General features: G+C 36.1%; 1 protein-coding gene across 15 annotated transcripts in view; it reads right to left on the bottom strand.

The window, feature by feature from the left end:
- CLASP2 (cytoplasmic linker associated protein 2) overlaps positions 1–24,336 on the bottom strand; it is a 179,220-nt gene that overhangs the window by 129,757 nt on the left and 25,127 nt on the right. For all 15 annotated transcript variants that reach the window (XM_057554500.1, XM_007191510.3, XM_057554501.1 and 12 more), the window contains exons 5-7: positions 24,234–24,309; positions 22,712–22,809; positions 16,749–16,819 (exon numbers count right to left, since the gene is read on the bottom strand). In XM_057554500.1, coding sequence (XP_057410483.1) covers positions 16,749–16,819; positions 22,712–22,809; positions 24,234–24,309 — 245 coding nt within the window. The remainder of the gene's footprint in view (positions 1–16,748; positions 16,820–22,711; positions 22,810–24,233; positions 24,310–24,336) is intronic.

The raw sequence follows: 24,336 nt of genomic DNA, 5'->3' as shown, positions 1-24,336 counted from the left end.
AATTATAAAATATCAGAACAAATCCTATATTTCTTCAGAGCACCTACCACTTCCTGAAATAACAGCTTCTTCTGAGTGAACCAGAAGGTGGACTGGAAGCCGGCAGGAACTTTGTCTTGTTTATACTGTAACACCAGCACCTAGAACAATCCTGGGGTAACTGTCATAGCTAACGCTTCCTCCTGCTCCCCACCTCTGCCCCCCTAGAGTTTATTCTCAACATAATGTCCTGAGTTGAACAAAGTTACATCACATTGCTGCTCAAAATCCTCCTATGACGCCATAAAAAGGCCTACCAGGACTCCAAGATCTGTGAGACCTTAGATACCACGTAGGTCTCTCCAACCTCATCTCCTATTCACTCTCCACCTTTCTCTCCAACCAGTCCCATCAGTCTTCTTGCTGTGACTCATATCAGGGGCTCTGCACCTGTTTGCCAAGAATGCTCCTCCCCTCCATAGCCACACTGCTTACTCACCTCCTTCATGTGTTTGTTCATCTATGAGTTTCTCAATTAGGTCCCCTTTGGATACTAAGATTATAAACTTTCCACCATCCTGATGCTACTGATCTATCCCTACCTCCCTGCTTTATTTCTCTCTCTAGCACTTACCATTTACATATTTTACTTATTTTATTACCTGCCTCCTCCCACTGAAATGCATTATCTATTAGAGTGAGAACTTTGGTCTATTTTGCACACTGCCATATCTCCAACATGAAGAACAGCACTCAGAACAGCATTTTTCATAGTACAGAGGCACTCTGTCTCCAGTAAAAGTGTTACTAGGTTATTTGAAATGAAACACCAAAGACAAACAACTATAAACACTGGATAAAATGTACGTTTACAAAAGTCTTCTTAAAAACCTAGACCTAAATAGACATTTCTCCAAAGAAGATATACAGATTGCCAAAAAACACATGAAAAGATGTTCAACATCACTAATCATTAGAGAAATGCAAATCAAAACTACAATGAGGTATCACCTCACACCAGTCAGAATGGCCATCATCAAAATATCTACAAACAATAAATGCTGGAGAGGGTGTGAAGAAAAGGGAACCCTCTTGCACTGTTGGTGGGAGTGTATATTGATAGAGCCACTATGAAGAACAGAATGGAGGTTCCTTAAAAAACTAAAAATAGAACTACCATACGACCCAGCAATCCCACTGTTGGGCATATACCCTGAGAAAACCGTAGTTCAAAAAGAGTCATGTACCACGATGTTCATTGCAGCTCTATCTACAATAGCCAGGACATGGAAGCAACCTAAGTGTTCATCAACAGATGAATGGATAAAGAAGATGTGGCACATATGTACAATGGAATATTACTCTGCCATAAAAAGAAACGAAATTGAGTTATCTGTAGTGAGGTGTATGGACCTAGAGTCTGTCATACAGAGTGAAATAAGTCAGAAAGAGGAAAACAAATACCATATGCTAACACATATATATGGAATCTAAAAAAAAAAAAAAATGGTCATGAAGAACCTAGGGGCAAGACGGGAATACAGACACAGACCTACTAGAGAATGGACTTGAGGATATGGGGAGGGGGAAGGGTAAGCTGGGACAAAGTGAGAGAGTGGCATGGACCTATATACACTACCAAACGTAAAATAGATAGTTGGTGGGAAGCAGCCGCATAGCACAGGGAGATCAGCTCGGTACTTTGTGACCACCTAGAGGGGTGGGATAGGGAGGGTGGAAGGGAGGGAGACGCAAGAGGGAAAAGATATGGGGACATATGTATAACTGATTCACTTTGTTATAAAGCAGAAACTAACACACCATTGTAAAGCAATTATACTCCAATAAAGATGTTTTTAAAAAAAACAACTCAGTAGGCTCACACTGGTAGTACTCCCAAGCAATAGCAAAAGCAAATGCAAACTTTTCCTGGAAGAAATTCTCTGGCCTCACATTATTTGCACAAATAATTTTCCAAAGATCACTTGGCATGACAGGAAACAAGACACCATGAGCAAGAATAAACAGAAAGAAACAGACAATAGGAACAGATCCTAGAATTATCAAGGTCCTAGAATTTCGAATTCAAATTTTAGAATTATTAAGCACAGGCTATAAAACACCTGTACTTGGAAGCTTTTACTAGGCAAGCTTGAAAATAACTCAGGGATAAGAAAGTTATTTTCAAAGTGACATAGATTTTTTTTTAAAACAACCAAAACAGAACTTCTAAAATTAAAAATACAATAACTGAAATTTAAATTCAGTAGGCAGGCATAAGAGTAGATTTTAGACACAGCTCAAGGGATCATTAGTGAACTAGAAGATAAATCAGAAAAAAAATCACCTAGGATACATATAGTAGGTGCTGCAATATTAATTGAATAAACAAAAAAAAGATCAAGGGACTTCCCTGGCGGTCCAGCGGTTAAGACTCCACACTTCCAAAGCAGGGGGTGCAGGTTTGATCCCTGGTCAGGGAACTAAGATCCCACATGCCACGTGGCGTGGCCAAAAAAAAAAAAAAAAAAAGGATCAAATACAAAAAGTAACCTATAAATCGTGATTATGTTGACACCTCTCTTCTCACTCCAGTGTTTCAAAATGACAATACTATGGTTTGGTGCAGAAACTGAAAAGGATGAACATATTAACAAGTACTAGAGGACATAAACTAATAAAGTGAGCAGGCTGCAGTGGTTATGTGTATGATGGAAAAGAGAGAAAAAGGAGGAGAGGAGCTCCTAAGAGTAGGAGAAAGAGATGAAGACGGAGAAGGAGGAGTTGACGGAGGAGGAGGAGAAGATTGGGAAGAAGAGATGGTGATGGAAAGAGGAGGTAGAAATAAAGGAGAAGGAAGAGATGGAAATAGAGGATGAAGAAATGGAGTAGGAGAAAGGAGGAAGGGGATAAGAAAAGGGGGGGAGGGACAGGCAAAAATTGAGGTGGGGGGGAAAAAGAAGCCCAAGTAGGATAAGGCTTTACCTTTTGTTCCCTTCATATAACACTTGGAAACTGTCCTCAGCAAACACTGAGGCATTACAGGCCCACGATCCCATACCTGCATACCTGAAAGCCAAAAGGCTCTTAAAGTCCACCTTTACTTGTTTTGTCTTTTTAAATTCATTTGGTGGCAAAATCTGAACTGATTTGAACTCAGTTTATAGCAAAACATGATGTGAACTGACAAGAGACTATTTATTATGTGTATTTTACTCACTGTGAATTTGTATACATTTAACTGCAAAAATATTAATATGTTCGATTACAAGGTATAGCCTCAGACCCATCTGGAGTTGTTATACAATGTATGGTGTATGGCCATATTACTTTTCTAAAATCTGACATATTCTGAATTCCAAAACACAGCTGGTCCCCACAGTTTCCGACATAAAACAGTAAATTCATATTACCATAATCAAGTCCCTTCCCTTTTTTCTTTTTCCCTTCAAATGAAACCCATATATTTAAACATTCCACTTCACTTTTATGGGTACATGTATTTGAAAACCTGAAATTTCTGCTTCTGAATTCATATAAAATATGAAAAACTGCTCCATCTTACATGGCAAACAAAAGAGCAAGCCAAAACTTTAAACCATTTCTCAAGAAAAAAAAAAAAAAAAAGAGAATTCATTTGGTATTTTCTTCAGTGAACCAACCAGTTCAATAAGAACCCATGTCACAGATTTTCATGCAAAAAATATACTCTTTCACATTAGTTTCTTATACCAAAGTTCCGCTTTTCACTTGAAGCTATATCCTTCCTTATTCTAATTAAAACAATTGAGCAAAAGGGCTTTGGATTTCTAAACTGTTTTATATACTTGCATATCCAGCAATGACCATGGTCATAGCTAAATTAGCAACTGAGACTAGGAAACAATAATCCCTGTAAGCTATTGTACCATAAGTGTCTCAGAAAACTCAAAAACATTTTAGTTGTCCACTCTCCACTCTGCTTTTACAATAGGATACTCTCCTTGGCTTTCCTCTGACCTCACAAGTCCCTGTAGCTCAGTATCTTCCTCCTTTACTCAACCACTAAATGTTGAACATCCTCCTTCTCTCCAAACACACTTTCTAAATGGCTTCATCCATTCTCAACAGTTTTAAATATCTTCTATATATGCTGGCAACTCTCAAATGTTTTTCTCTTCAACAAATAAATGGCAAGTGGAGAAAAAAAGAAAGAGATGAACAGAGGCTTAAGAGATATATCAACTAACTGCAATGGTGAGCCTTGTTTGAATCCTAATTCACTGTCAAAAGATATTTATGAAACAATCGAGGAAATGTGAACACTGAACATTTGATACTATGGGTTAATTTTTTTAGATGTGAAAATGGTACTGTAAGTGTCTCTTAAAAAGATGTTTTACTTTATTTTATATATGAGTAGGAGTGCATGTGTGTATGTACACATAAACACATCCCAGTCCAGCAGGATAGGAGGGCTGGGGCAGATAGGTAGGGATACAGATGAATAAAGATTGGCTATGTATGGATAATTTCTTGAAGCTGGATAATTGGTGGTAAGGAAGGTCTGTCATAATATATTCTCTATTTCGGGGTATGTTTGAAATTTTTCCTTAAAACTTTATGGTAATTTGAACACGTTTACTCTCTTGCCCAAAACCCTGCAATGGAACCCAAAAAAATGATAAGCAAAATCATAAGAGCAAAGAAAATGAAGCAAGGCAGAGAGTATGTGAAATCAGCACCTAAAGATAGCAACAATTTCTTATAAGATGCAAATAAAAAGGATGGAAGGCTTTTGAAGAATACCATAGCAAAGCTGCAACTTAGAATTCTCAGAAGCATAATGAAACAGCAGAGAGAACTGATCTACCTTGTAGAATGACAGAAGTGACAGTTTCTAAGCCAGCAAGTACAGAGCTGATTAGTAAGGAACAACTGAAAACCTATGGAATGATTTCATCATTAAGCTCCTCCCACCCCCAACTCAGGGAGCGCAATATTTTACACACAGGTGTGCACGTGCATTCTGTAAAAATGGAACCACCAGAAAAGGAAAAAGACAGTTTTTAGAACCATTTAAACTTTTGTTTGCCAAAATTAAAATTTAATAGAAGAACTGGATAAGAGTGTCAAGGAAATCTCCCAGAACACAGAATAAAAGAGAAAAGCATAAATGTAAGAGAGAATACAAAACATAAAAGACACAGTGAATCAACCTAGAAGGTTCAATATCTGACTAATAATAATTCCATAAGGATAGGCTAAAACTAATGAAAGGGAGAAACTTATCAAAAAAAAAAAAAAAAAAGATTTCCCAGGGCTAAAGAGAATCACAAGCTTTCAGAAGTAAAATAATCAAATAGTAAAAACTAAGAATGTCTTCAATTTAAACTAAAATGAAAAATTTCAGTAAAGTGATTAGAAACTGAAAATCAAAGTGCTTCAAAATAAAATAATCACCAGATTTTTTAAAATATAAATGTATTTAATTAATTAATTTATTTATTTGGCTGCATTGGGTCTTCGTTGCTGCACACGGGCTTTCTTTAGTGTGGCGAGCTGGGGCTACTCTTCGTTGTGGTGCATGGGCTTCTCATCGCGGTGGCTTCTCTTGCTGTGGAGCACGGGCACTAGGCGCGTGGGCTTCAGTAGTTGTGGCACGCCGGCTCAGTAGTTGTGGCACACGGGCTTAGTTGCTCTGCGGCATGTGCGATCTTCCCGGACCAGGGCTCGAACCCGTGTCCCCTGCATTGGCAGGCAGATTCTTAACCACTGCGCCACCAGGGAAGTCCCTAATCACCAGATTTTAATATTCACATGAAGATACTGTGTTCAACAGCACAGTTAATCTTAAATAGTTAACTATTTTATTTATTAAAAATAAAGTTTATTCCATACAAAGTTTAAGAGAGGCCAAGAAATTTGATAAACTCTCTTAAAATTTCTAGGTAGATATTAACTCACTAGTTAAAAAATATTTGAAGACTTTACCCTCCTCTTTAAAGGGGCCTTTAAAAATTTAAGACCTTCAATAGTTCAGTGAAGTAAAAAGCTAAACACAATTTAAACCGTTATTTGGTATTAATAAAAGTAAATAACAACATATTTCATGATAACCATAATATCAAACTAAACAATAAATGAGCCTCATAATAAGGCTTATTTAGAACCTTTAGAAAATGTAGTCATTTCAGGTAGTTAAAATTTCATGACAGCTATAGCTTGGTTATAACAGCTGTCAAGAACATCTACTATACATTCTACATGTATACAAAGAAAAGATGTAAATCTTTTCTTGAAGATTCAGGTTCATTAGCAACATCATGTTTGAGGATAACTTGCTACTGATGTCCAACACTTTTCACCCACATGGGTAAATGGGTCTGTATCAAGATTTTCAATCTTAGTTCCCACTACTTATCTGCCTTTATTGCTTCTAATGCCCATTTTTTTCTCCCTTGTAGTTTACTTTTTCTCCTCATAGACCCTTTTTTTCCCTTACTGCTCCTAGAAGAAAAGCTTGGCCTTTTGGCCAGTAAGTTAAAGGGTTGCTTTCTTTCAGTGACTTAAATTATCCAATCCTAGTATATCACATAGAATATTCAAGGGTTTCGAAGAATAGAGATCTATTCAACATTAATTTCTTGCTATTGTTCCCTATCCCCCAAACCAGTAGTTATATGTCAGTTTGGAGTGGTCCCAAAAGGCTTACCTCTAGAACGCCAAGGTTATATCATTGCTTGTATGATTTTTTTAAGAGATTCAGTGTTTGGAATAATAGATTGTGTTGAAATGTTTAAAGTTTAGAAACAGTCTATTTGCAACAAAACCTTATTTCTTTCCAGCCACTCTGCAGCATAACAACAAAAGGCCAAATTCCTCTCGTGAGCTTTTGAGGCAGATTTCAGGGCTCAGCGCCACATAATAATCCTACAGGTTTTTAACTCTATCTGGTTTGACTGCCCAGAGCTACTTCACAATCACCTGACTGCCTGGTTTTATATTCTTAGGTGAGGATAAAGACAACTAAACAGAAAGGCACCTGAAAGCCACCCCTGACAACTCTTCAACTGATAGTCATTACAGTGCTTCACAAATCTGAGTTTGTCTAGAAACAAAACTGTTAATAAATAAAATCTTTCATATGGCCTTGAAGTTAAGCTTATATAATATATTTAATAGATAACAGATTAATAGCCAGACATACAGAGCAACTATAAGTAAACAAAAAAGTCAAAACCAGAAAGTTGGCTAAAGATGCCAGAAAGCAATCCACAAAAAAGAAAATACAAACAACCAAACGTATGAAGATGATCAACCTTATTAGAAAGATGTTTTTTAAAAGGGTGAGATATTTTTCACCCATCTGATAGGCAAATTTTAAAAAGATTAATAATAATGAGAACTCAAAAGAATGCAAGATAGAAGGCACTGTTGGTGGGAATGTAAGTGGTAAAGCCTCTTTTGGAGGAAATTAGAGATAGCTAACACAATTTGAAATGAATAAAAACTTCGATCCAGAAATTCAACTTCCAATTATTTTAAAAAATATATATGTGCACACACACATGATTTGTACAAAGGTGCTTATTTCAGAATCATTTAGAAAAGTTATATGTGATTAAGCAACCTGAAATTCCACAAAGAAATGGTTATGATATATCCATACTATGGAATACTGTGCAACAGTTCAAACAAATAAAACAGTTACACATGATGGCATAAAAAAAGATCACTATGTGTTACTGAGTAGACATAGTAAACGGCAAAAATATGTTAAGAATGATGCCATTTATGTAAACATGGTCAAAAACAAAATAATTTATTTTGATACTTAATATGTATGTTAAGGCAGAGTAAAAGGTATAAAAAGACAAACTCCAAACTAATAAAAGTGTTCATCTCTGCTTATCCCTGGCCTTGGGGCTTGTAGGTGGTTCTGAGAGGATTTTTGCTTTATCTGCATTGTTTGAATTTTTAAAAAGAGAAGATATTTGTGTATTAAAGAATAAAAAACAAAATAGGTTAGGAATAACATAATCCATTTGTTATATGTGTTCACATGATACTAGTATGATGTATGTGTATTACGTGAGAGAGACTGATATACAGAGGAGTATATATGAAACTGTTAAGAACTATAAATCCCAAGATAACCTGTTACTATTGTTTGGGTGTTTAATTTTTTAATAAAGATGTATTACTTTATCAATAAAAATCCAATAAATGTATTTCCATTTTAAAGAAGAGACTATGCAGGAAAGTTACCCTCTGAGCTTTATGAGGTTGTTACTTTGATTTTTTAAAAATCAGTGCATTCCTAAACAGTCTGAATGTATTCAGTATTACTTGAAAAAAGAAAAATTAAATAAATATACATTGATAGCCATTGAACTTATAATGCTTAAAAAAGAAATAAAATCTGGATACGACCCAAATCAAATGCAATATTTAGAGTTGCTTGTAAATTAAGGTTTAGAAATAACAATCAAACAAACTTGGCAATGCCATTAAGTATATGAGAACTTAATTTGTTAATTTTGATGGCTTTTGCCTTAAAAATTAGAAGTTTATGTTGTTATTTATTTCTATAAGGACATATAAAACATTTATGTAAATTCTTGGGATAAACTATAACAATACGCAAAACCAGATTTAGTATCATATTTCCATTAACATGTGTATAAAAGTTTGAATGACTGTTTACCAATATCATCCTTTTGATAAGTTTGCACCCTATTCCTCATTGTCCCAAGGGGACAAACTCCTTAGAGAGAAGTCATTATACAGTCATAAAAGGAGGCTGAAACTGTTAGAGCTAGAACTCCCAAATACAGACCAGTCTTCCTAAAGAACGTAGTGAAAAATACACAAAACATGTTTGAAGTAACCTCAAATTCCCCTTCGTACACATCTCTGGTGTTGATGCAATTATAAACTATACCTCTAAGCATCTTAACAAAATGTTTAATAATGAAAAAAAATGCTCAAGTATTAAGTGTCATGAAGGACAATATTGAATGCACATTTGAGGCTCCGGATTTGATTCTGGTTTGCTTTGTGCCTGGATCTGGGACTTATAATCTCAACAAGCCTTAGTTTCCCAATCTGTGAAATGGAAATACCAAAATACTCTGTACGCTTCACAGTTATTTGTACTTTAGGAATTAATGTACAATAAGTATACTCAAGTGCTTTGGAAAACTATACAGCACTACATATGTTTTTTAAATTATTCTTATCACAATAAAACACTGGCAAAATCAATTTTTGATCAAATTATACCTGTATAGAATTTGTAAAAGACTAAATATTTTCTAGAGAACTATTTACTAGGGACATTGACAAATCACAAGCATATCAATTGAAAGTGTCCATGGCAAGCCATTTTGCTTCTTTATATACTTTATCACCACAGAATTCTACTTGTTGTCAAATACAACAGGAAAGATATCAAGCTAGCAACTAAACCTTCCTGCCAAATCTGTCATTCTTCCAAAGGCCATGTTCTCTCTTCAAAGCTTTTACATTATTCCATGTTTCTTCCAACATCCCTTTATATCCACCACCAAAGACAGAGGGTTTGCTTGGGTTGCAAGATAAACTGTCATCTTATATTTGCCAGATCCCATACAGACATATCAAGTAGAAAAAGATACCAAATGACAAGTACGCACACACGTGCACACATGAACATACGAGTGTGTGTGTATACACACACACACATACACACACAAAGTGTCCTTCGTTCTTTAGGGAGAAATATATTTCTTATACAGCAGATGACTGTCACTTTAAAAGGAAGTGTATAGCACAAGCAAAAAAAAGAAAAATAAATCTTACTCACCATCTCCCATAGCCATTCAGATGGTCCAGGGAGCTCTCTCAAACCAACAGGTCAAACAGCACAGCAAATAAATGCAGCTCGGTGCCTGCGCCACTGGGCTCGGCCTGCAGCCTGCAGACACCCTGCAGACACCCGGAGCTCTGTGTGACCCAGGCCGCTGCAGCTCTGCACCGCAATAGCCAACAGCTGCTACTCCACTTCAAAATAAAAGTCTGGGGTCTTGGTGAAAGCCCTCGTCTATTTAGCAAAGCCTAGCAGAGCTTGATCAAGATTATTCTTTAACTGCACATATGAGATTAGATATACGTTACGGTGTTTCTCCTTGTGCTGGCTGCCTGAAATTTAATGTCAGAAAAGCTCTGGGAGCCAATAAATGCCATCCCACTGGGGGACTTTTAATGCAATCATCAAAACACAAGGCATGTGTTCAGCAATCATTTTCTGCTTCCCTAAAGATATCCATGTAATCAGTAGCAATCACATGATCTGATGAATTAACTGATTTGTGCCTTTTTAAAAGGTTTTCATCCTTTTGCCGTTACCTTTTAATATTTACAACAGAAGACTGCTAGAAGTGCACAAACAGGAAGAGCCCAGTTTCCATGATTAACTGCTCTCATTATGCAGGAAGCATTTCTGGCTGCCGTAAACAAATCACGTCAAAGGCAGCCCATCAAAGGCTGCTCTGTATGCAGACGGCAGGGCCACACGGAACAAAGCTTGCTTCTGGTGGAGGAGACAGAACCTGGCCAGTGCGCAGCTGCAGGGACACGGAGCACCCTCCATCCAAGCTGCACAACCATCAGCACATTGTCAAGCTCCAAGAAGGCCCTGGAGCTCATGGTCACAAACAGATACATTTTTAAATCAACCTAAGAAAAGGGCTGCTTTGCTTTTCACCAAAGGGTATGTTATAAACTAGACTGCAAGTTACCTCATTACCTCTTTTGCCAAATATCAAGGTAATTTCAAAGCCTAATTTCTGTGGTTTAGTTTATTGCCAGCCTCCTAAAACAATGCTTTTCCTAGCAATTGTTTTTAAAGAGAGAAGCTGGGAAATATTTTACAATGATTACATGCCAAGACTGCATTAGGTCCTACACACACTTGAAAAATCAGAATTACATATGGTTTTTTCAGTGAAAAAGAAAAAGACGTGCAGTCACAGCCACCAACACGTCCGTGTTTATATCTCAGTTAGCATAGGAGCCTGTCTAGAAAACACCAGACCCTGCCATAATCACAGGGGGGCCTGCAACTTTCAGTGTTTTCCTTCCTACAGGGCTGGTGTTGCCTTCTTTCAGCCAAGATTTGATTAATTTTAAATCCAGTTTCCTTCTAATAGCAGAGCTAATTCCACTGCACTTAAGGATTCTGCCTAACTTACTCTATAATACAAGAATTAAAGTCAGGCTTGAAAAACCCTCGACAAAAAAAAAAAAAAAATGCCATGCATTTCTCACTATTCCCAAATTAAACAACATGCTCAAATCTCTGATAATAGAATTTACTTTGTGTTCTTGAGTGTGCTGAACTAATGCTCTAGAAAATCAAGTCAAAGAGTTCAATCAAAACTTAAAAGCGTAGATATGGCAATCATGAAAGAAATCAGAGACAAAAGCATGAGATGTAAAGTTATATATCAAGACATGCATAAGGGGAGAAGAGGCAGAAGGAAGAGGAAATAAAGAAACAGACAATTTTTCCGAACAATAAATGTATGTAAGATAGTGTTGGGCCATGTCACTCTCACTTACCACATGCCTCTCCAACCTAAAACCCTTCCTACTCCCAGAAGTCTACCAAACTCTTCCCAAGGCCTACAAGACCCTCATATAATGGTTCCTGCTTACTTTTCCAATTTCTCTCATACACGGTCTCCCTTCCAACAGAGCCCTAGCCTCACTAGGCTCCAGTCAGCCCTGGCCTTCCTTCCTTTCTTCAAATATACTAAGTCCTTTTCCACCTCTCGGCCTTTATGGTCACATTTTCTCTGCCCAAAGCATTTTTCCTACCATGTATCCAATGACTAGCTCATTTTCAAGTCTCAATTTCAAGTCTCAATTCAAATATGACAACTCTGAGAGACGCTTGCCCCACTATTCTATCTAAAGTGGCATCACTGAGTTACTTCACATCTCCATTCCCTATTTACTTTACTTAATGACTGTGTAGATGATAACTTTTAACTGCAGTGGCTCTTAAAAAGTTATACCACCTTTACAACAAATCCTCTGGGTTTTTGTTTGTTTTTGTCTGTATTTAGTAAAATGATTTTTTCATCCCCAAACACCCTCAATGAATATATGAAAGAAGTGCGATATTTCATTATTATAGTTTCAGGCAAAGACACACTAAAAATTTTTACTTACCATAATAGTTTCTAGTCACAGAATATCAGATGAAACAAATCCGAATAGAATGCCATGTTTGGGTGAACTCACAATAATTTGCTTTGCATATGTACACCAAGTGAGAGAGAAAAGAGGTAGTATCTTTAATAGCTCTTCAATCTGTTGTGTGCATGAACTATTTCCACAATTTTCCATGATGAGCCTTTATTTTGTCCTAAATGCTTTCCTGGTCTATAACTTTATTTTCAAGTTTTAGTTTGAGTGCACAATAACCATGAGCCAACAGGGACTGAAAATTATGTGGGGAAAAATTGAGCAGAAATAAAAAAGGAGTCGAATAAAACTTCATTACATTATTTTAGGTGTAAACTATTTATTTGCTTTCAAATTGCTAGTTATAAAAATTTGTTTTCAGTGCTCAATTGATGTATTTTTCTACCTGTGAAAATTATTCAAGCATCTTGGGTTGGGATGAAACATAACATAATGTTAGTTAGGAAAAATTAAGAAATAACTTTTTCATTTAATGGCTTTTCACTTAGCAGCAAGGATTTTAAGGAATAATTTAAGTTAATTTCATTAAATTCATTAAACAAACAGTAGTTGTATTTCTTCCATTACCAACTGTAATCACTCTGGATATCCATTTGTTCACTTGTTTTTTTTTTAAAATTAATTAATTAATTAATTTATTTATGGCTGAGTTGGATCTTCGTTTCTGTGCGAGGGCTTTCTCCAGTTGCGGCAAGTGGGGGCCACTCCTCATCGCGGTGCGCGGGCCTCTCACCAGCGCGGCCTCTCTTGTTGCGGAGCACAGGCTCCAGACGCGCAGGCTCAGCAATTGTGGCTCACGGGCCTAGTCGCTCCGCAGCATGTGGGATCTTCCCAGACCAGGACTCGAACCCGTGTGCCCTGCATTGGCAGGCAGATTCTCAACCACTGCGCCACCAGGGAAGCCCCTGTTTACTTGTTTATGATCTATCTCTCTCACTAGAATGTAGGCTCCTCGAGGCAAAAAACTTTAACTGTCCTGTCTTCTTCACTGTTGTGACATAATCCGTCTACATTTTAAGAAGACCACTCTCACTTCTGGGTAGAAAATAGATTCCAGGGGTCAAACATGGAACAGAAATCTATAGCAGTGATGCAGGTAAAAGCTAAAGGAGACAGAGTAGGGTTTTAGCAGTGGAGATGGAAAAAAATAAGCAAATTTGGCATATATTAGAATTTCAGAAGCAAAAATGACTAGTTAGAATGGGAGGTCAACGCTAACTAATTCTAATCAGGAAATTTCCTAGCCTGAGCTGATGGTGGTGCCACTGACTGAAATGGGTAAACTGGGGGAAGAACAGTTTTGAGGGAAAGGAAGAGACAACAGGCTTTAACTTTTGGACCTGTTAAGCCTGAGATGTCTCTTAGACATCCAAATGGAAATGTTGTTGAGGCCACAGGCTCCCAGATCTAGAGCACATAGAGATAAATAAAGGCTAGAACTACATATTTAGGACTCATCAGCAAATAGTTATCATTTGAAGCTTTTGGGCTGGATTAAATCACTGAAAGAGAATAAAGACAAGGGGAAAAAGAGGCTTGGGCCCTGGGACCTACCAACATGATAAATGGGCTTTCCTCTTCTAGTCTCGTCCCTTATTAACAGAGCCATTAAAGTATTTTTCAATGACAGCTTAATACTGTCATCAAAATAATCATGACCAATTTTTACACACCAATAAGTATATTATACACTTTAACGTTCACATTTGACTATACTTGCAATATTCAGATTATAATCTCCAAAACAGAAAGGTTTCTGAAAACTCTCTCCAAGAGAAATAAATGCCAGATACTAACCCCAAACGTCCCTGTTTGTGGAGAGATAATGAAAAGAAAAAGAAATGGGAGCTAAAAGAATAGGAAACAAAAAAAAAAACTTCTATTTTGAAGGTAACAGAAATAACCTCACAAAATACAAGAAGGACAATACTTTCAAAATAAACCATATCCAAATAATAAATATCTTAAATTTTTAGTACACATTATACTTTTCTTCATAGGGCTGTAACTACATAGTCTGGAATACATAAATGAGTATGTAGTGTAAATGATATGAAAACACACAAGTCTTAATTCAAGGAATTTTAACAATTCTCCATCTTCTTGCTGTTTCTGGTTTCTATGGAAATGGACAGTGGTAACGGCTGGAAAAATAAGGACAAGGTACTTAAAACACCTATTTAGAGGAAAGGAGTGAGAAACAGCTGGCAATCAGGGTGAGGATTGGTAGTGCTGAAGATAATTTATGCTTCTGTAACTAAGTTTAGATTAGGGTAGACACAATCTTTTTAACACTAAATTCTCTCACTCCATCTGCCTTCCTGCAATACAACAAGGCTTGGTCTTGGTTTATCCAGCAAAAGACAACCAAATTATATTAGTAACTAGCTTTCCTATTATTTGACTACAATAACTCATACACCAAATTTTTTCTCCAACATCATGCACATTACTAAGCTAAGCATACTATCTTTAATATGAACCTACTTTCCCAGGTAGAAAAACCACCTATACTATCTTTGGAAATAGAATATATTCTTCACATATATGGTTAATTAATACTTAAGGATTGAAGGTAAATGCTACCCAATAAGACCAAACACAATTTAGCAACCTTACAAAAAGAAGAGCAACCAAAAGATCAAATAAATGCCAGATACCAACTCCAAACCTCCTTGAATTCCAATTTGGTCTCATTCTAATTAAGAAGCCAAAAATGATTACACTGGTGAAGTTCCTATGGCTGTGTCTCTTCACTAGTATGATCACTGATACTCTACACATAGGTGTAACAGAGTAATCAACCCTACAATTTCTACTAAAAGCATCTAACTAAAACAATTACTCCGGGATCATAGGCAAAACATTCTCTGACATAAATCGTACCAATGTTTTCTTAGGTCAGTCTCCCAAGGCAATAGAAATAAAAACAAAAATAAACAAATGGGACCTAATCAAACTTACAAGCTTTGGCACAGCAAAGGAAACCATTAAAAACACACACACACACACACACACACACACAGAAAAAGACAACATATGGAATGGGAGAAAATAATTGCAAATGATGCAACCAACAAGGGCTTAATTTCCAAAATATACAAACAGCTCATACAACTCAACAAAAACAAAAAAAACAACCCAATCGAAAAATGGGCAGAAGACCTAAACAGACATTTCTCTAAAGAAGACATACAATACAGATGGCCAAGAGGCACATGAAAAGATGCTCAACATCACTAATTATTAGTGATCAAAACTACAATGAGGTACCACCTCACAACAGTCAGAATGGCCATCATTAAAAAGTCTACAATGAAAACCACCTAAATGTCCATCGACAGGTGAATGGATAAAGAAGATGTGGTACATATATACAATGGAATACTACTCAGCCATAAAAAAGAACGAAATAATGCCATTTGCAGCAACATGGATGCAACTATAGATTATCAGACTAAGTGAAGTCAGAAAGAGAAAGACAAATACCATATGATATCACTTATATGTGGAATCTAAAATACGGCACAAATGAACCTATCTATGAAACAGAAACAGACTCACAGACAGAGAGAACAGACTTGTGGTTACAAAGGGGGAGGGAAGGTGGGGAAGGGATGGATTGGGAATTTGGGGTTAGTAGATGAAAACTATTATATATAGAATGAATAAACAAGGTCCTACTGTATAGCACAGGGAACTATATTCAATATCCTGGGATAAACCATCATGGAAAAGAAAATAAGAAAGAATGTAGAGGACTTCCCTGGTGGTTCAGTGGTTAAGAATCCGCCTGCCAATGCAGGGGACACAGCTTCGAGCCCTGGTCTGGGAAGATCCCACATGCCGTGGAGCAACTAAGCCCGTGTGCCACAACTACTGAGCCTGCGCTCTAGAGCCCACGAGCCACAACTACTGAGCTCATGTGCCACAACTACTGAAGCCCACGCACCTAGAGCCTGTGCTCCGCAACAAGAGAAGCCACCGCAGTAAGAAGCCCGTGCACCACAGTGAAGAGTAGCCCCCACTCAACGCAATTAGAGAAAGCCCGTGCGCAGCAATAAAGACCCAACACAGCCAAAAAAAAAAGCATATATGTATATACTGAGTCACTGTGCTGTACAGCAGAAATTAATGTAACACTGTAAATCAACTATACTTCAATTAAAAAAATAAATTAAAAAAAACACAATTACTCTGGGAGTAAAAAACACATATTGTGCACAGACCATAGAAGGCAAGAGGGTCATCATATCTTCAACCCAGAAGATACCAAATATAAGGCAAAAGAATAGTATCATTTTACACAATTAACCCATTATTAAATTTTCACTTACTCCGAAAGAGTCAGAGGATAGGTAATGATCAGCAGGATGTAAAGACTTTGTTATCCTAAACAAGTTTTAAGCCACAAAGTCAAATTTGCTGAATCAGTGATATAATAGTTGACTTGAAGACATATTTTAGTGTCTAAAACTTTGCTAAATAATCTTAGAAATGTTTGAGAACTGGAATAACTTAATTATTCTTACCTTTGCAGGCACTCAAAATCATACCACCTGAATTTTGCACTTCATCAAATTTGCCAAGTATCATTTCTAATCTGGGAATAAAGAATAAATTTTATTTGTTTGTTTTATATACAGTTTTAATTAGAAACAATTTCCTTCACCATCTCCCTGAGAAAAAACAATTCCAAGGATTCAGTTAGCTCTATACAACTGTCTTTTACAATTAACTCACTGAAAGCAGACACAAAATGCATCTCTTCAGTAGAGCAAAGCAGTCAAATACAGGCAGCACTCTACACACTCGCAGGTATATTTGTGAAAAGGTAACCTTCAAGGGTAGGGGTTTACGATGTATAAAATAAATAAGCTACAAGGATATATAGTACAACACAGGGAATATAGCCAATATTTTATAATAACCATAAATGGAATATAACCTTTAAAAATTGTGAATCACTATGTTGTACCCCCGAAACTTATATAATATTGTACCATCAACTATACCTCAATTTTTAAAAAAAGATAAGTTTCACACAAAGCAGTTTCATATTTTCATCATAAAATTATTTCCCCAAACCCATCAAAAATATTGGGTTGGCCAAAAGGTTCATTCGGTTTTTTCCATACGATGGCTCTAGTAGCACTTAGTTGTCTTTAACTTCATTTGAAACAATTTTGTTAGACTGTATGTGACAGCTGTCATATCAGTGTGCATTTAAAAAAAGACATCAAAATTGGTGAATTTTTGTGTAGCCATTTTAACATTGAAGATGGAAGAAAAAAAGCAACATTTTTGGCATATTATGCTTTATTATTTCAAGAAAGATAAAAACGCAACCGAAATGCAAAAAAAAGATTTGGACAGTGTATGGAGAAGGTGCTGTGACTGATCGAACGTGTCAAAAGTGGTTTGCGAAGTTTCATGCGGGAGATTTCTTGCTGAACTATGCTCCATGGTCAGGCAGACCAGTTGAAGTTGACAGCGATCAAATCGAGACATTAATTGAGACCAGTCAACATTGTTCTCAACACAGGAGATAGCTGACATACTCAAAATATCCAAATCAAGCACTGAAAATCATTTGCACCAGCTTGATTATGTTAATCACTTTGATGTCTGCGTTTCACATGAGTTAAGCGAAAAAAACCTTCTTGACCATATTTCTGCATGCGATTCTCTACTTAAACATAATGAAAATGTTCCATTTTTAAAACAAATTGTGAAGGGCGATGGCAAGTGGATACTGTACAATAAGGTAGAATGGAAGAGATCGTGGACAAGTAAAATGAACCACCACCAACCACACCAAAGGCCAGTCTTCATCCAAAGAAGGTGATGCTGTGTATATGGTGGGACTGGAAGGGAGTCTTCTATTATGAGCTCCTTCCAGAAAACCAAATGATTAATTCCAACAAGTTCTGCTCCCAATTAGACCAACTGAAAGCAGCACTCGACGAAAAGCGACAAAAGAAAACGCATGATCTTCCATCAGGATAACACAAGACCGCATGTTTCTTTGATGACTAGGCAAAAACTGTTACAGCTTGGCTGGGAAGTTCTGATTCATGTGCTGTATTCACCAGACAATGCACCTTTGGATTTCCATTTATTTAGGTCTTTACAAAATTCTCTTAATGGAAAAAATTTCCACTCCCTGGAAGACTGGAAAAGGCACCTGGAACAGTTCTTTGCTCAAAAAGATAAAAAGTTTTGGCAAGATGGAATTATGAAGTTGCCTGAAAAATGGCAGAAGGTAGTGGAACAAAAGGGTGAGTACGCTGTTCAATAAAGTTCTTGGTGAAAATGAAAAATGTGCCTTTTATTTTTACTTAAAAACTGAAGGCACTTTTTGGCCAACCCAATACTTTAGTTCCAACCTTATAATGAATCTACTCAGTAACCAAGACATTTTTAAAGAGTACATAAAAATCATGCTAAGGAAACTTAAGGCAAACATAAAAACAATGAAATATGTCAGAAATTAAAGTGATGCTGATATGACTGATAATCTGATATTTTTCCTGTTAACCTATTTTAATTCAACAGCAATTCTATTAGCACTTCTGATTTTATATTCAGAATAATACACTTCTGCTTTCACTTTTTTAAAAAAAGTGTTTCTTATTACAAAAGCAATGTATACTCATTATAGAAGAAAATTAGGAAATATAAATAGGAACAAAGAAAAAAACCACAATCCCACCATCCAGAGAACTTATTTAACTGCATGCTTTCCGATGTTTCATATTTATATATAAATTTTTTTCAGACCATGATCATGGGATCATGCTGACAGCACTATTTTTTACTTTCCAATATTATATCATGCTACGATTTATTCTTTTTTCTTAAATTTATTTATTTTATTTATTTTGGTTGTGTTGGGTCTTCGCTGTTGCGTGCGGGCTTTTCTCTAGTTGCGGCGAGCTGGGGCTACTCTTCGTTGCGGTGCACAGGCTTCTCATTGCAGTGGCTTCTCTTGTTGTGGAGCATGAGCTCTAGGCGCGCAGGCTTCAGTAGTTGTGGCACACGGGCTCTAGAGTGCAGACTCAGTAGTTGTGGCACACGGGATTAGTTGCTCCGTGGCATGTGGGATCTTCCTGGACCAGGGCTCGAACCTGTGTCCCCTGCAGTGGCAGGCGGATTCTTAACCACTGTGCCACCAGGTAAGTCCCACTATGATTCTTAAATTATGACTTAGAGATTTGGGTTAAGTCTTTAATTGCCAAATGTTTTTCTCACATCAAGGGTTCTGTCATGATTTCACTTCTAAAACCTTAGTTAAGCCTTGGTCCACATCCTGTCATTTTTTACTTGTAAACTGAGGATGAAAATACTGTTTGGTCTAAAAAATTTTTTTTTAGTTGAAAACCTTCTAGGAATTCATTATAATGGGATTTCTAAACCTTAACCTCAGCTCTTACCCCATTAAATTCAACAAATATTCACACATCTGAAAGCACTGCAGTCAAAAGACACAGGTCCCTTCATCCTATAAAGTAGTTACCTTCCAGAGAATTGAGCAGACACTAGACAGGCTGCCCAGAGACAAGATGGACAAGATGAGACCTGGGAGGGAAAACTGGAATTGGAAGATGGGACTTCAGAATGAAGACCAGACAGCCCAGAAACAGAAAGGAGAGGATTTAGGAAAGCTCTCTGGGAAAAAGGCAGAACAAGATGTTAAGAAGCATGAAATTAACACTCAGCTATTCAGTAGCAAAAAGGGAGTAGGAAACTAAGGGCTGGAAGCTCTGAGAGAAAAGAGGGTTGGTAAGGAATGAGGTGGGACAGATAAAATATACAGCAAGCAATGCAGATACAGGCAGCTTTAATGGGAAGAGGGGTCAACTGAAATAGCAGGCAAATATAACAGTAACAGGGAGAAAGAAAGGAAAAAGAAATAATAAAAAGCTATTATAAAATAATAATATAGCTATTTAGAAAAACAAGCTTATTCATAATGGAGGATCATTACACATATAATCTGATGGAAAAGGAGGAAAGGAACAATGTAAGAGTAGAAAGAAGAGACTGGGATCTTTTAAGTAATTCAGGAAGAAAAAGAATTTAGGAAATTCAACAGAAGGCAAATACAACAGAGGCTGGAATATCCAAAACACAACTTAGGAGGCCAAAGAATAGAGGCCTGTAAAGCTCTGGAAGGTTCTGATTCAGGAAAAGGATAGAGAACAGTAAAGCACTAGGATAAAACCAGAAAAGCAACTCTATCCAAAGTCCATATTTAAGTTTAGAGTCATAATAATAAATCGCAAGTACAATATGAAAGAGGTAATTAGGTATCTCAGAACTTATCTTTTTTTATAACAGCCAATTATTGAGATAAAACTCATACCATATAATTCACCCCTTTAAAGTGCACAATTCAATGGTTTTTAATATAAAGCCAGAGATGTACACAATCAATTTCAGAATGTCATCATCATCCCAAAAAACAACCCTGTACCCATCAGCAGTCACTCCCCATTCCTCCCAATTTCCTCAATCCTATGCAACCATTAATCTAACTTCCTTTCTATAGATTTGCCATATCTGGCCATTTCATATAAATGAAATCATCCAGTATTCCAGCCACTCTGGAAAACTGTCTGTGAATATCAACTAAAGGTAAACATACCCTATGGCCCAGCAATTCCATTCAAATATATTCCAAGAGAACAAATACATAAGTATACCAAAAGACATGCATAAGAATGTTTCTAACAACATTAATTCATAAATGCTCCAAAATGAAAACAACTCAGAAGTCCATCAACAGTATGGATTCATAAAGTATGACCTACTCATACAAAGGAGAACTATAAGGCAATGAAAATGAACGACTATAGCTGGATCCAACAACCCAAATGAACCTTAAAGAGATAACGTTAACTGAAAGAAGCAAGACACAAAAAATATACACTATATGATTCCATTTATATAAAATTCAAACACAGGCAAAACTAACGTATGGTGATAGAGTCAGGATTATGGTTACTTCTGGGAAGGAGAGAAAAGACAAGGATTAAGAAAGATTTGGGGAGGATTCTGGAATGTTGTAATGTTCTACTTCTTCACCTGTGTGGTAGATACATGTGTGTATTCACTTTGTGATAACTTACAGAGCTGCATACTTACAATTTATGCACTATTCTGTATGAATGTCAAAATTGAATAAAAATTCTAAATACTTTAAAAAAAATAATCTCAATATAAATTTAAAAATATATAATGTAACATATATATATATATATACTCACACAAAATATATCAATATACATTAATACCATTTCTTTCATAAAATGATACAGAATTTATTCAAATAAAATTCTTGTTAACCCTGGAAGTAGAAAGCAAATGAATAAATAAGTAAACAAAATGCATATTTTTTAGACAACCTTATTACCGAAAAAATAATTCATACTGGAAATAATCTACGTGGTAAGAGAGGCAGCCAGATCTGATGAGGCTTATGTAAATAGAACACACCACCACCTATGAAGTAGTCTTGCTCCTCCTGCCACCCCCCACCGAAAATCTGATCAAGCCTATAGATCCAACTACCAATTTAAAGGATATAAAGACAGAAGAACACATTAAACCACAACACAGGAAAAGAATTAGTAATATCCAGGATATGGGAAACCTTTCAGGGTAAACTACCCAACTTATTCAACAAATAAAACACAAGGAAAAAAGTATTTGGGGGTACACAAAGATTTAAAAAGGCTTGTAATACATATCAACTAATTGTTGGACTTTATTTGTATACTGATTCAAACAAACTGTTAAAATATATACATACAACATTTATAAAACATTATGACATTTATGAAAATTTGAACCCTAACTGGATATTTGATATTACAGAATTATTTGCAAAAAAATGTAAGGTGTGATGATTGCATTGTGGTTGTGATTGGAAAAAAGATTTTTTTTTCCCTTTAGAAATATATTGAATAACAAAAAGGACCTACTGTATAGCACAGGGAATTATATTCAATATCTTGTAATAACCTATAATGGCACAGAATCTGAAAAAGATTATATATATGTATATATATGCATATAAACTAAATCACTTTGCTGTAAACCTGAAACACTGTAAATCAACTATACTTCAGTGAAAAAAAATTTTTAAATAAAATAAAAAGAAATATATTGAATAATTACAGATGAAATGTTATGAGTTGGATTTGCTTGAAGATAATACAGGACAAGAGTAAGTAGGTAAGGGTGTAACAAACAAAACTGTCCACAAGTTAATTATTGAAGATGGATAATAGGTACATGAAGGTTCATTATACTATCCTGTCTAGAACAGTATAGAATCTTAATAATTTTTTAAACAGTAATAACCTATATGTCCTTTTATATCTTTTGAATATTAAAGCATTCCAGAAAATTGAACCTATTTTAAATAAGCACATGAAATTAAAACCTTTGAAACCACTGGCAAAAAAATAAATTTAGCAAGACTTACCTAGCAAGGGGAATTCCTCTCTTACAAAGGTCCACTCTCACTTTCTCTCCCACATGTCTATAAATCTCCACCACAGCCAATATTGCAGCATCTCTAACCTGCCAAATAATTCAGAACTTTAAAAAAAAACTTACATGAGATACAATAAAATACTTCACCTCAAGGTAACATTAAATTCACAGACCAACTTGAAGCTCCAAGTTGGTTTTAATGCCTCTAAACCCCTGGGAGATTATGGCAGGTCATTAACAAAAACCAAGACGACCTGCCAAGAAACCTCTAGAGAAACCTTGTAAAAGTTTTACAGAAATCTAAGAAACATGTAAATAAATGTGGCTTTTAAAAAATCTTCTATTTGTAATAATATTGTATAAAAAACTAATAATAACTGTATGACTACAAATCATTATCGTGGTTAACATATTTTCGTAGAATAAAACTGCCTTTCAATAATGTGGCCTGAACGCAAACAGATAATTATACACCAATGTTCATAGCATCATTATTCACAATAGCCAAAAGGTGGAAACAACCCAAATGTCTATCCATGGATGAATGGATAAACAAGATGTGGTATATACATACAATGGTATATTATTCAGCCTTAAACAGGAATGGAAGGAAATTCTGACACATGCTGCAACATGGATGAACCGTGAAGACATTATGCTAAGTGAAATATGCCAGATACAAAAGGACAAATATTGTATGGTTCCACATTTATGAGTAGTCAAATTCATTTGGAGAGAATGTACTTACTGCCAATGAACTGTACACTTAAAAAAGGCTGAAATGGTAAATTTTATGTTGTGAATATTTTACCACAATTAAAAGAAAAAATAAATGTGGCCTAAAGACAGGAATGTGGAAGACAGCTTTTAGTTCCTTTGCATAGCTCACTGTCGAAGGGCAAATGAAGAGACAGTAGAACTCTCTACAAACCTCTAGAGGCAGAGCTAGGGCCTAAAAGCAAGGAAATATCCAGGGTCATTCCAAATGCCCAAGCTGTGCCAAAAGGGTTACAGCCAAGATTCAACTCCACCACAAAGGACAAGATCCAGAACACACCCCTGTATTATGCCTATAGTATTTGAAGCTCAGGGAATGAAATTTCCAACAAGTGATATACCACTGGCACAAACAGGGTTATGACTGTTGCAAAAGTTGTTATGCAGGAATGAAAAGGAAGCTGACAATCTGCCCTCACAATTAGCTTATAGGGGGACTAGATAAGGAAATTCAGGTTCTTTGTTACTCAATCTTTCAAACTCAAGAACTATCCTTTAAGTCCCATCTATCCTTAATACTAGCCAAACAGCTAACAAACTTAAGCTACGTTTGTGAATATAATGTATTCTTAAAAACTAAATGTGGTAGACTTTAAAAGAAAAAAATGAAGTGGAATCTTGGTTTTACCACCCCCCTCCACCCTCTCTCTTCTTTTTAAAAATGGAATAAGAGCATTAGAAAACAAGAGGTGGCTAAAAAATTAGTCAGTGCTTAAATGTAGATAAAATTTTACCTGACTGTTGGAATCTCCGAATAGGATACACAAATGTGGTACCAACTTGCTGAGGACTAGTGGCTGAGCTCCAAAACTAAATATAATTTGAAAAAAAAAATAA

Source organism: Balaenoptera acutorostrata, chromosome 10, assembly GCF_949987535.1.
Source record: "Balaenoptera acutorostrata chromosome 10, mBalAcu1.1, whole genome shotgun sequence".
Taxonomy (NCBI): Eukaryota; Metazoa; Chordata; class Mammalia; order Artiodactyla; family Balaenopteridae; genus Balaenoptera; species Balaenoptera acutorostrata.
Note: the sequence above shows the minus strand (reverse complement) of the source record. Positions and strands in the feature narration are given on the sequence as shown.